This window comes from Penicillium samsonianum (assembly GCF_028829775.1).
Source record: "Penicillium samsonianum strain IBT 33392 chromosome Unknown utg000004l_segment0_segment0, whole genome shotgun sequence".
In the NCBI taxonomy this organism is placed as follows: Eukaryota; Fungi; Ascomycota; class Eurotiomycetes; order Eurotiales; family Aspergillaceae; genus Penicillium; species Penicillium samsonianum.
The window spans coordinates 2,132,282-2,143,677 of NW_026643262.1; the positions used below are offsets into that span (position 1 = coordinate 2,132,282).

The window sequence follows — 11,396 nt, forward strand, 5'->3', positions numbered from 1 at the left end:
AGGGAGATTGGAATAGCTGGTAGAATGATGGGATTGGGATATATGAATCGAATAACTAATTCCGGGAGAAGGGAGAGATAGATACTAAATTCAACTGCATTCAATTCTGGGCTGGAGACACGTTGGACGAGGTATGTTGCTATCTAGATCTTCATGGGGTAATGCTGGTTTGTATCGGCTGCTGTGCAACGGAATTGGAATTGATCTATTTGGTCGAGCAGTTGGATTACGTATACTAACCTTATACTAACCTTGGAACCTCGAACACACCCTTCTAACCCTCACCATCTAGGCAGTGAAAATCACAGTACATAAAAACATACCAGGCATCACTGTATAAGTGTGTGGTAAGGGTTGCCCGGGGAGAGACCAATCATGGTGGATGATATCATGCACAAAGGCCGCGACGCAGGAAGCACAATTAAGAAATCGAAGCTAAAACTGAGACAAAGCCAATCGTCTCGACCGGAAATGTTAGCCTGACTCAAGAATTCCCCAGAGGATCGACTGCATGCAAGGATGTATCCACTCTCTTTTCGACCTCGCATGAAAAGACTCGGGCTTTGAAGAGAAAACCTCATTCTTTCATTTCGATTCCGGCTAATGGACTTAGAGAAGGACTCCCCTATTGCATTAGAATCATTATATCATTATTGTTGGAGGTTGGGGTTGAAGGAATGCCCGAGTATCCGAGAATCTACGTGCAGATCCTTGATACAATATCACGGACCCTCGCTCGGGAATGCTTATTATTGACCGTTGACCAACCCCTTTGGAGATTGGGTGACTCTTATTTTGGCGCCGGAAATGACGTGGATCATGAAGTGAAGATAGGAAAAGGCCCGGAAATATTATTCAAAATGCAAATATACAAATCCAGGTCATCAAAAATGCCAACTAGCTGATTCTATTGGATCTTTCCAAAAAAAAAAAATAGGAAGCTAAATACGCATCTGTAACATAAACCCCTTCAAAGCTTGCTGGAGGGAGCGTCGGTAAACAAAGATCTGGTCCGGGTCATCGCCTCAAGGGCCTCCTTCTCGATGCGGGTGAGCAGGACCTCGCAAGTCGGGATGTCGTGAATCAAGCCGATAACCTGACCGGCAGTCCACACCTGTATGACGAAGTCAGCAAACACACACGAGACATGCATAATTTTGAGAGTAACTTACGCCGAAATCAACGTCGCCATTAAGAAAGACCTGACGACCCCGCTGGCCGCTAACATAGGGTTGAACCTCGCTGAATTCGCCAGTCGTACTCTCCTGCTCAACCTTCAATGCACCCTTAGCCACCTTATTAGCGAACAGGCGGGAGGTATTCTTCCACCGACGCAGCACAAGCGCAGTATCAGTCTCCTGTGCCGCGACGATAGCCTCCTTAACCTTCTGGTGGATCGGGGCTTCCACAGTGCTCATAAAGCGAGTACCCATGTTGATACCCTCAGCCCCGAGCGCCAGGGCAGCAGCAAGGCCCTGGCCATCGGCGAATCCACCCGAGGCAATGAACGGAATGCTGAGTTCCTGGCGCGCACGGCTCAAAAGGATGAAGTTGGTGATATCGTGCTCACCGACGTGGCCGGCACACTCGAAGCCGTCGATGGAAAGGAAGTCCACGCCGAGCTTGACGGCGGACTTCGCGTGGCGGATTGTCGTGCACTTGTGCAGGATGATGATACCGGCCTTCTTCAGCTGGGTGATGACGGGGCCTGGGTTGTTACCGGCGGTCTCGACGATCTTGATTCCTTCGTCGATGATGACTTGGGCGTAGGCAGCGTAGTCGGGGGGAACGATGGCGGGGAGGAGGGTCAGGTTCACTCCGAAGGGGTATTTGGTCATGGTGCGACATCTGCGGATTTCTTTGCGGAGGTCCTCGGGGGTTGGTTGGGTGAGGGCTGTGAGCTGGATTGTAGTGTTAGATACCGTATGCAATTAGGGCTTTCGTTAAAGAGTATACGACGTACAAGTCCAAGTCCGCCGGCGTTGCTAACAGCCGAGGCCAGCTCAGCGTATCCAACCCATTGCATACCACCCTGCACGACGGGCACTATATATATGATTAGCGGCTGGAAATATTTGCGGAATAGCGAATTCGTAGCGCACCTCGAATACCGAGCTTTCGCGTCAAGGCTGTGTTGAAAGGCATCTTGTTAAGTCGGGGTATCTAATCTGATGATTGCGGAGTCAGTAACTTCCAAGGAAACAACATGGAACCTGAACAGGGACTAGATATACTAACATGAGTATGAGTGCTTCTTTAATCGCTTCTGAAAGTATAGAGTCAAGCAGACAGTCAAGTCTTTGAACACGAAAGACCAGATAATAAACCGATGTCCCAGCCGCGGACCTCTCTACTGTGGGGAAGGTCCGAGGTGCCGAGGTTGCACCTGGGCGGCAGGCACAATTTCTCGATTACTGAGCAGAGGGGACAAGCCCGGGGCCCTATGTCACGGGGAGCCCTGACCCCGGGCCTTTATTCTGCTTGTGAATAATAATGAAGATATTGACCATGGACCAAATAATACCAAGCCTAAATCTGAGAGGGGAGTCTGATGTGGTTGGCCCCTTGACATGTGACAGGAACCAAACGATTTTATACGGCTCCATCTCCAATCTGGGAATTTTACAGTTGACAGCATTGTACGGGCAGAGGCAAGTAAGACATGAAGGCATTGCTTTGAATTATCATTAAGTATTGTAGATAACTGCATAATTTGAGTGAACATCACCACTGTGCAAAAGACATAAATGTCTCAGCTGCATGCTGCTTCATGGCTAATGCAGGCTTTTCGACACTTGAAGTGACCTTCGAACCGCTGTACCATGTACAAAAAAAAACCTGGCAAATCTACAAACATCAAGTGATGTGATACATGTAGTATGTATCCCTGAATATGAAACCCCCTCCCCTCATTGGTAGAGTGGAACGGGCGATTAACGACGGGACTCTCCTTCTGAGAGCCTCTAGATCCCTCGGCGTCCACGACAGAAAGCCGCAGTCAGTGAGGGAAAGCTAAACACGACGACATCATCCCAGCCAAAACCAGTAGACGACGTGAGCGGAGACTCTTGAGGAAGAGAAAGAAAGGAAAGTTGCGGACCGAAGAAAGTGGGAAAACAGGCGAGGTGATCACATGACTGCAGTAGCGTGTGGGAAGAACAATACTCCGGCTGGTAATAGACCTGATCTGATTGGCAGATGCTGACTACCGGGTGCCAGTCCCGTGACTAAGGTCTCCCGTACCCGAGGTCGTCCGTTGATTCCGATCGTTCGCGAGCCACTTGGGATTTCTGATCGTGATCAAACAGAACAATCTCAACTCCGCAATCACAATGTTCTCTCAGAAGGTTGCCCAGCAGTCGCTGCGACGGCGTATGTTTACCCCCCAATGCCTACCTTGCCGAAATTACGATCTAACTTTCCCCGGACAGTTGCCGTCCAGCAGCCGTTCGCTATGCGGTCGTCCATGATGGGCGCTTCCCCTGTCGCCGTTGCCCTCGGCAAGAACATTCAGACGAGGTCAGTTACCCAGCGCTAAAACGACAAGTTTCAATTGTCTCGCCCACCCTCGAATCAACCGCCTCACGAAATCCTACGTCATCCGCAATCGCCAGAAGTCCATACTAACCAGAGAATCGTGGTCTATAGACAACAAGTCACCTCGGCCCCGAAAACCGAAGACCCCAGCCAGATCCTCATTAAGCAGCGTCTTCAACGCCCTATCGCCCCTCACCTTACCATCTACAGGCCCCAGATCGGCTGGATCGGCAGTTCCCTGCACCGAATCACTGGTGTCGCTCTCTCCGGCTCCCTGTACATTTGGGCTACTGCCTACCTCGTCTCCCCCACTCTCGGCCTGCACCTCGAATCGGCCTCCATGGTCGCCGCCATGGGTGCCCTCCCTCTCGTGGCCAAGGTCCTCCTCAAGACCACCCTTGCCCTTCCTTTCACCTACCACTGCATGAACGGTCTCCGCCACTTGATGTGGGATCTTGGCCGTGGCCTCAGCAACCCTGTGATTATCAAGACTGGCTGGGCTGTGGTTGGCCTCAGCGTTGCCAGTGCTCTTGGTCTTGCTTTGATTTAAATGTTTCCGTACCTCATACCTCCGAATTTCCTTATGTGTTATTAAAGTGATTTTTCTCAAATATACACGAATCTGGTCAATTGGCGCAAGCTCAAAAGGCGCTGATTCTTTTTCTTCTGTTCAGCTTTTATTTTTATTTTCATCGGAAATCACGTTCGGATTGGGCTAGATTACTTGCATGATTTAAATCTACAAGTATGTTAATTTTGAATTTTGAAACTGTGCATGCTCACCCTAGGTTTATCTAGACTTTCTTGGTCTACCCCTAGATGTTTACTGACTTCTATATATTAATGTGCAAATGTAGTCGGTCAAACTTGGTATAGTTCCATTAAGCTATCTTGCCCGACGATGGATATGCGAATGAGAAAAGCAGCTCAAGTATATGAACCCATGACTCGAAATCCATATGCGCTTTCACAGCTCACTCTCACAAATTGTACTTTCATTTTGTGTCCTCGGGGCCCAATGTTCCTCATGATTTTACCATTTTTCCACCTGCAATTGATATTCTGTTGACAACGATACACATCGCATTATGATATCCTAGTCGTCCATCAATGCATATCCCGTCGTAAAGACCGTAGTCGAAATGCCTTGGAGTATGATCTGTCACGTAAGTCAGTACTTGCTAGTATCATTTCGTGACTTGGCTAATATATATCTAGTGGATCTAGATAATTAACATAACTGTATAAAACAACACTCACCTATTGTCCCGTGTCGCCTCAACGCCAAACAAAGAAAAAAAGCCAATCAACTGCCATTTAGGCAGGACTAGGAGGTGGGTTGGGTGGGAAAGGTCGTGGTGAGGGAGGGTCTTGCACCGAGTGATCACAAGCCAGGATGCTTCCCGCGAAGATGTAGCATGTCTGGGCCGGCGATGAAGGGGTGGCCTGGAAGCCATGGGCAAAAGTAGCGTTACAACCCATTTGAGTATTCGAAAGGCACGAAACGAAGGTGGTTATAGTAGAATGAAACACACAAATCAGGGCTGATAGAGAAAGGAAGTATAGATATTCAACGAAAGACAGGCAAAGGACACAAGACAAAGAACTCTGGTGTTTCTCAAGGATGAAGACTAGAAATCTGGACAGGTCGATCTCGTCTATTTAAGTGATTCGAGAACTCAGGTTTAGCTGGGGTCATAGGTCGCGCCCATCCACACAAGTCGTACACCGCTACCCTGTCGAACATCCCAATCAAGGATCAAGACAAGAAGCCGTTTGGCGATATTCTTATTCCCGTTGCTATCCGTGGATTTTGGGGATGGCTTCTATCCGTGAAGATCAATATCTCGGGAGAGTCTGTAAGGGCCCGCTTGAAGACTTGGTGTATAAACCGTTAGACAGTACCCGCAGACGGTCACACCCGCTGTTCGTGAGTATTATATTTTGTTTCTTTCTTCTTTTTCCCCGGAAGCAAGCATCGACCGGGAATTACAAGTAGATCCACTTGAAGAGACCTATTATCTCTCCTTAAAAAGCAAATTGTATAATATCCGCAATGGAAGGGTATATATCCTTTCCCCCTGGACCAACTGTCCCGGAAGAAGGCTGCAGACGGTGGAGTTTCACCAGCGGTCTGAGCCTTCGGTTTCTTGCAGCCTCTTGAGGAATTCTGTTTCACTGGGTTTGTTCTAGATGATTTGCCGTTGGTTAATTATCCGATATTATTTACTAAATAATGTTTGGGTTGAACAGCCGTCTGTTGTTTTCAAAGGTATACATTGGAATTCGAGGCCGTCAAACATCAACTACATATGTAGTTTGTGTTCTTGTGTCATTCAACCTTATGATCTTTCGATGATCAAAGATTCTGTCATTTCATATCCCAGTCCTTTTATCTAGATCTCCCACAATGCCCATTGTGGGTTGCGAACTTGCTTAGTCGTGAGAATAATGTATATGCAAGCCGTAGAAGCTTCCAACGACCATAAGAGGCAACGTAAGAAAAAGGAAGGCTACCTATGGAGCACGGCTAAATAAGACCGAATATCAATACACGTGGATCACGTTTTGCCCCCCGGTACATGACAGTCTCTTGCCTAATCCAGGGGGCGAGCTCAGGGTACGCTGATACAGCAGGGCCGTTATTCAGCAGCCCAGAGAGGCATGGGTCATCCGAGCCAACCATCTGTGCCTCAGCCGAGCTTTCCAGCTGCGTATATCCGCAACCAAGCAGTCTCAAGGACACTGCCCCATGCTCCCGATAGCTACGAGCTATGGCCTCTGCATAGCCGGCAGGTTTTGCGGAACGACTGTGTTCCGAGAAGGCTACCGAAGCTTCTCTTGAATGGGTCTTGATCGCCTAGAACCCTTCTATGTGGTTCTGTTTTCTTCTTTTCGACTTTCCACCTTTTATCTGCAGCGGCTAGAGACCTGTGTCCCTGGTAGCTGGGCCGCGCTCAGGGTCTGTTGCGCCGCTGCTTGCATCGTCCGCTAGCCAGTCAGATAACTGGATGATGTTACCTGGCAGGACTGTTGGACCTATAACCTATAAGTTAAGAGAGCACAAGTTTCCTGTTGGTTCATATAATGGCAATGTTATCCAGAGAAGGATGTTGCTGGACAAAGTAGTGGGAAGATCTGCGAGACCATCTACACCCAGTCGAACCCCGAGTTTCAATAATGGGAGCATGCAGAAAACATGAGTCAAAGCTGCTAGCAATCGGCAGCTGGGGCAAATACACATCGTGTATCATAGCGGACCCTACCCAAGCTGAACGGAAGCCTATATTTGCTGTATCTGGGCCCGCAAACAGCGGTATGGTGTATATTGAAGCATCTCTCATAGATTCCATAGCCTGACCGCTAAGATAGAATCCACACCGCAGGGCTTCCAAGGTTCTTAATTAATGTGAGTCATATGCCGTTTTGATCGTACATGCATCGAAGCATGGCAGAGTCGGAAGTTTGTGTACGTTCCACCTCCAATTGCCATGGCTCTGCTGGCCTGTGGTAGGCTCCCACGGCCGGAATCTGCATTAGTGACTTCGGATCCGATGCACAAGTCAAGCATTCGAGCAAAAGATACCACCAGCGGTGAAGGTCCCGGTTGCCTCCGGCTTCCAAGGTTGTTTAACTGCATGTCAAGCCGCCGAGATGACAATTGAAAAGATCTGAGTCCACCAACAGGTTTTTGTGAGAATTACAGTCATGAAAAACAAACCAAGATGTGGTCAACAGGTAACATAGACCTCACGGGTCTTGTATACATATGGGGACATATCCGGCAGTATCACACCGCCCAAGCCGAATTCTTTGCTTTCCGTTCGATCAACTCCGAGTTGACTCGCAGACCACCGACCCCATGTCTTTGAATCTTTCTTCTCGAGCGGCCAGGACCGCCTGCGCTGCATCCAAATTTGTCGCTCGCCCAATTGCGGGAGTCATCCCATCCCGCACCTTCGCGACCTCTACCCCGGAGGAGTCCAGTCAACAAGAAAAGCCCCGATGGTCCTACACTCCCGCGGCGGCAAAGGCCCCGTTCAGTCTGCACCTTGACTCCAAGCGCCCGACCTTCCACGTCAATGCAGACCCGCTACTGCTAGACCGATTCTACATCCGCTTGTTCGGCAATGGCGGCGACAAACTCCTCTCCGATGAGACCAAGTGGTTGGCAGTGACACATAAGAGTTTCGACCAAGGGCGCCGCGGATTTAACGATCGATTGGCCTTCTTGGGAAAACGCATTGTGCAGCTGCAAGCATCGCTGGCTTTGGCGCAGGACGCTCCATACGCAGGCGCCGCACCGGTAGAGAACAAGGACGAGTTTGGTCGCGTGCCCTTCACCCACCCGGCTCTGGATGGATTGAACAACCTCTCTGGCGAAACTAAGAAGATCCTCACCGAGCGGTCGAAGCTCGCTGAGCTTGCAAACAAGTACGAGTTGCAGAAGGTTCTCCGATGGAGTCCCAGAATGGTATGCCTTGATCCTAGTCTTTTTGTGTTCTCGATCACTAGCTAACAAACGTTTTACTGCAGCCCAACGACCTCCGTGCCTCCGGTATTGAGCTCGTTCTCGCGCATACCATGTACGCTATCGTCGGCGCTGTTTCGTTAGAGAAGGGAGGAGTCGTTGCTACTAAAATGGCTCGTGAGCGGATACTTGAACCCCTGGGACTCAAGTCAGTCTCGTAAAGGTCTCAGACTTGGGGTATTGGTCTCCTTTGGAGCATTTTCAGGGCGTTATCTTGTTTGATATTTCCATCTGTGGTAGGTTGAATGGGGGGTGAACTCCTCAATCGGGGAACCTCCACGATTGTACATGTACTTTTAAACAGACTTGTTTTTTTATATCATTTTATTTCTCAGACAATACTGTCAAATACCACCTGAGAGTTCCACTTGCAAGTTCAAAAGAACCAATGGAGAAAAGTACAATACAAAAGAAAACCATAAGTGTAATTTACAAGGAAGACTTAATGTTATAAAAAAATTCTGAATTGAAGTTATAGAAATGTATGGTTCCTCTGACGCCGCCCGGGTAACAGAGAAAGTACTCGGCCAGCTCTTATGGAACCCTCAAAAAAGATCGTAGTCTCCGCGCCTCTGTATCGCAAGGTAGTAATCAAAACACTACAGCACTCCGACAGAATGCCGGAGTAGCTGTAGAAAATCACAAGGACTTTGTACTGCCTTGAACTGTCTATTGGGAGCGTTGAAGAAAGAAGAAATTAAAAAGTGCGCGACGAGCTTTTATGTGTGATTTTATACGCTAGTCCGATTTGGGGTTGGCGTCTATCTGTCTTGGACATGCGGGCATCGCCAACATTCATCCGTTGATCTGCTCCTTTCATTTCTCACCTCATCTGCGGCTATTTTATTTGTTCTTACTGCTCTATTGACAATGCTGCAGTAGTCGCATAAGGTGGCTTTGTTATTTTTTGCTTTTGCTCCCCCACCTTAAGAGACCAGATCACCACCACTCTCCCATCACCTATTTACCCCCATTGACACGTCATGGCGTCCGCACTCTTCTTCCTCGACCTCAAGGGCAAGGTAGGCTATTGGACATTGTGCAACACATGGCGATGCGACTCTTTGCTGGGGAAATCGTCAATGCGTCCACGGACAGCCCCCGCTGACCATCTATAGACCCTTCTGGCCCGCAATTATCGCGGAGATATTCCCATGTCCGCAGTCGAGAAATTCCCTATCCTCCTCAGTGATGCCGAAGAAGAAAGCTCAGCAGTGCCTCCCTGCTTCTCGCACGAGGGAATCAATGTGCGTCCCACCGAGTCTGGGCATTCAGCCCCGACCACACTTCTAAGTGTCTCCTTTTGTGCGCTCCCACTTACTGACACAGGGGTGTTTCTGTCTAGTACCTTTATATCCGCCACAGTAACCTCTATATTCTCGCATTGACCAAACGAAACACAAATGCCACCGAAATTCTACTCTTCCTCCACAAGCTGGTGGAGGTCTTCACCGAATATTTCAAGGTACTGGAGGAGGAGAGTATCCGGGATAACTTCGTCGTCATTTACGAATTGCTGGATGAGATGATGGACTTTGGATACCCGCAGACAACAGAGAGCAAGATTCTACAAGAGTAAGCAGCTGGATCGTAATGGTACCGCGGGGTGGTGGTGAACCAGCATAACTGACGGATCTGCGCTATGACCAGATACATCACCCAAGAGTCGCACAAACTAGATGTCCAAGCACGGCCACCCATTGCCGTCACAAATGCTGTCTCCTGGCGTAGCGAGGGGATACGCTACCGCAAAAACGAAGTCTTCCTCGATGTGGTCGAGTCCCTCAATCTTCTCGTCTCGGCAAATGGAAACGTCCTGCGGTCTGAGATTCTGGGCGCTGTCAAGATGAAGTGCTACTTGAGTGGTATGCCGGAGTTGCGATTGGGCTTGAACGACAAAGCCATGTTCGAGACCACGGGTCGTGCTACACGAGGCAAATCTGTCGAGATGGAGGATGTGAAGTTCCACCAGTGTGTTCGACTCTCGCGCTTCGAGAACGACCGCACAATCAGTTTTATCCCTCCGGATGGTGAATTCGAGCTCATGAGCTACCGACTGAACACACAAGTGAAGCCGTTGATCTGGGTGGAGTGCGTGGTTGAATCGCACTCGGGATCCCGAATTGAATATATGCTCAAGGTAATATCCCCACCTGGTATAGCAAACACCAGCCCCTAACCTCGATTCTACACAGGCCAAAGCCCAATTCAAACGCCGCAGTACTGCCAACAACGTCGAGATTCTCGTCCCCGTCCCCGAAGACGCAGACTCCCCACGCTTCCGCACAAATATCGGAACCGTGCACTACGCTCCCGAGAAGTCAGCGATAATCTGGAAGATCAAGCAGTTCGGCGGCGGCAAGGAATTCCTTATGCGCGCAGAGCTAGGTCTACCCTCCGTCAAGGGCGACGACGAGCGCGGCGGCGGTATGACCGGTGGGTTCGGAGGCAGCATGGGCGGAGCCGGAGGCGTAGGCAAATCGAAACGGCCCATCAACGTCAAGTTCGAGATCCCCTATTTCACGACCAGTGGCATCCAAGTGCGATATCTGAAGATCACCGAACCGAAGGTAAGTCATTCCCAGCAGTGGATTCGTGGATCCCATCGACCTTTTCATCTTTATCTCTTGAAATCATCGCTAATACTCACCCCCACAGCTGCAATACCCCTCTCTCCCTTGGGTGCGATACATCACACAGTCGGGCGACATTGCCATGCGCATGCCAGAAATCCAATGAAAATGTTTTGAGCTCTCTGGATGATTGATTTTGTACAGCCCACCCCCGTTCCTCCATCCCCTTCTTGCCCTCGTTATCTTTTTTTGCTCCCCCTTTCTTTCATCCTTCGTTGAGGCCGGCCGGTCCGATAGATAATCAAATCCCTCCCATGTTCTTACTCGTTTCCCTTCTTCCTTTGGCCGCTTTCTGCATCGGATGCGAGGAAATATAGATGGTTCGAATGGGATCTTATGTTGCAGCATTGTATTTCGAAGTAAATGCGATGAATGTTCGAGGTCTTGTTGTTGGGTTGTTGTAGTAACTCAGCCTCTATACGGTGTACAGAGATAAAAGTGAAGAAGTCTTTTTTTTTGCAGGACAAGTTTAGTTTGAAATGCGTCTGATTGTTTGCGATGAGAAAGTGGTCTATAATACTGTGTTTATATCACCAATGGGCTTTTATATTGTGTCCGTAAGACGGATATTCAATCTGGCATAGAACACTCAAAGAAACGTTGATTTTATATAAAACTGAAGGGCCTCCCTAATAGCCTGCAGAATAGTACCTAGGTAGTTTTTCATGATATTTTTAGAAAAAAAAAAGTACAAG

At 48.9% G+C, this 11,396-nt stretch overlaps 4 protein-coding genes across 4 annotated transcripts; 3 read left to right on the forward strand and 1 right to left on the reverse strand.

Moving 5' to 3' along the window:
• Positions 1–970: 970 nt before the first annotated feature.
• N7471_007739 (NAD(P)H-dependent flavin oxidoreductase) lies at positions 971–2,145 on the reverse strand (the record flags this gene model as incomplete). Its single annotated transcript, XM_057280458.1, has 4 exons — positions 971–1,114; positions 1,173–1,901; positions 1,964–2,046; positions 2,103–2,145. 4 exons carry the CDS (start codon positions 2,143–2,145, stop codon positions 971–973), a joined length of 999 nt encoding a protein of 332 aa, XP_057134718.1.
• A 1,187-nt stretch (positions 2,146–3,332) lies between these two features.
• Positions 3,333–4,087, forward strand: N7471_007740 (uncharacterized protein; the record flags this gene model as incomplete). The annotated part of the gene is made up of 3 exons (XM_057280459.1): positions 3,333–3,372; positions 3,432–3,519; positions 3,649–4,087. 3 exons carry the CDS (start codon positions 3,333–3,335, stop codon positions 4,085–4,087), a joined length of 567 nt encoding a protein of 188 aa, XP_057134719.1.
• A 3,312-nt stretch (positions 4,088–7,399) lies between these two features.
• Positions 7,400–8,229, forward strand: N7471_007741 (mitochondrial 54S ribosomal protein mL57; the record flags this gene model as incomplete). The annotated part of the gene is made up of 2 exons (XM_057280460.1): positions 7,400–8,011; positions 8,074–8,229. 2 exons carry the CDS (start codon positions 7,400–7,402, stop codon positions 8,227–8,229), a joined length of 768 nt encoding a protein of 255 aa, XP_057134720.1.
• Positions 8,230–8,877: 648 nt separating this feature from the next.
• Positions 8,878–11,014, forward strand: N7471_007742 (AP-1 complex subunit mu). Its single transcript, XM_057280461.1, has 6 exons — positions 8,878–9,090; positions 9,187–9,315; positions 9,414–9,643; positions 9,719–10,208; positions 10,264–10,638; positions 10,727–11,014. Exons 1-6 carry the CDS (start codon positions 9,052–9,054, stop codon positions 10,805–10,807), a joined length of 1,344 nt encoding a protein of 447 aa, XP_057134721.1. The 5' UTR covers positions 8,878–9,051; the 3' UTR covers positions 10,808–11,014.
• Positions 11,015–11,396: the final 382 nt, after the last annotated feature.

What these genes read in the sequence shown, in the direction of transcription:
- N7471_007742 (XM_057280461.1), top strand. Translation starts at nt 9,052, where the DNA reads ATGGCGTCCGCACTCTTCTTCCTCGACCTCAAGGGCAAG. An exon ending in TCTCGCACGAGGGAATCAAT is followed by an intron (nt 9,316 to 9,413) that starts GTGCGTCCCACC and finishes GTTTCTGTCTAG; the next exon opens with TACCTTTATATCCGCCACAG. An exon ending in TGAAGATCACCGAACCGAAG is followed by an intron (nt 10,639 to 10,726) that starts GTAAGTCATTCC and finishes TCACCCCCACAG; the next exon opens with CTGCAATACCCCTCTCTCCC.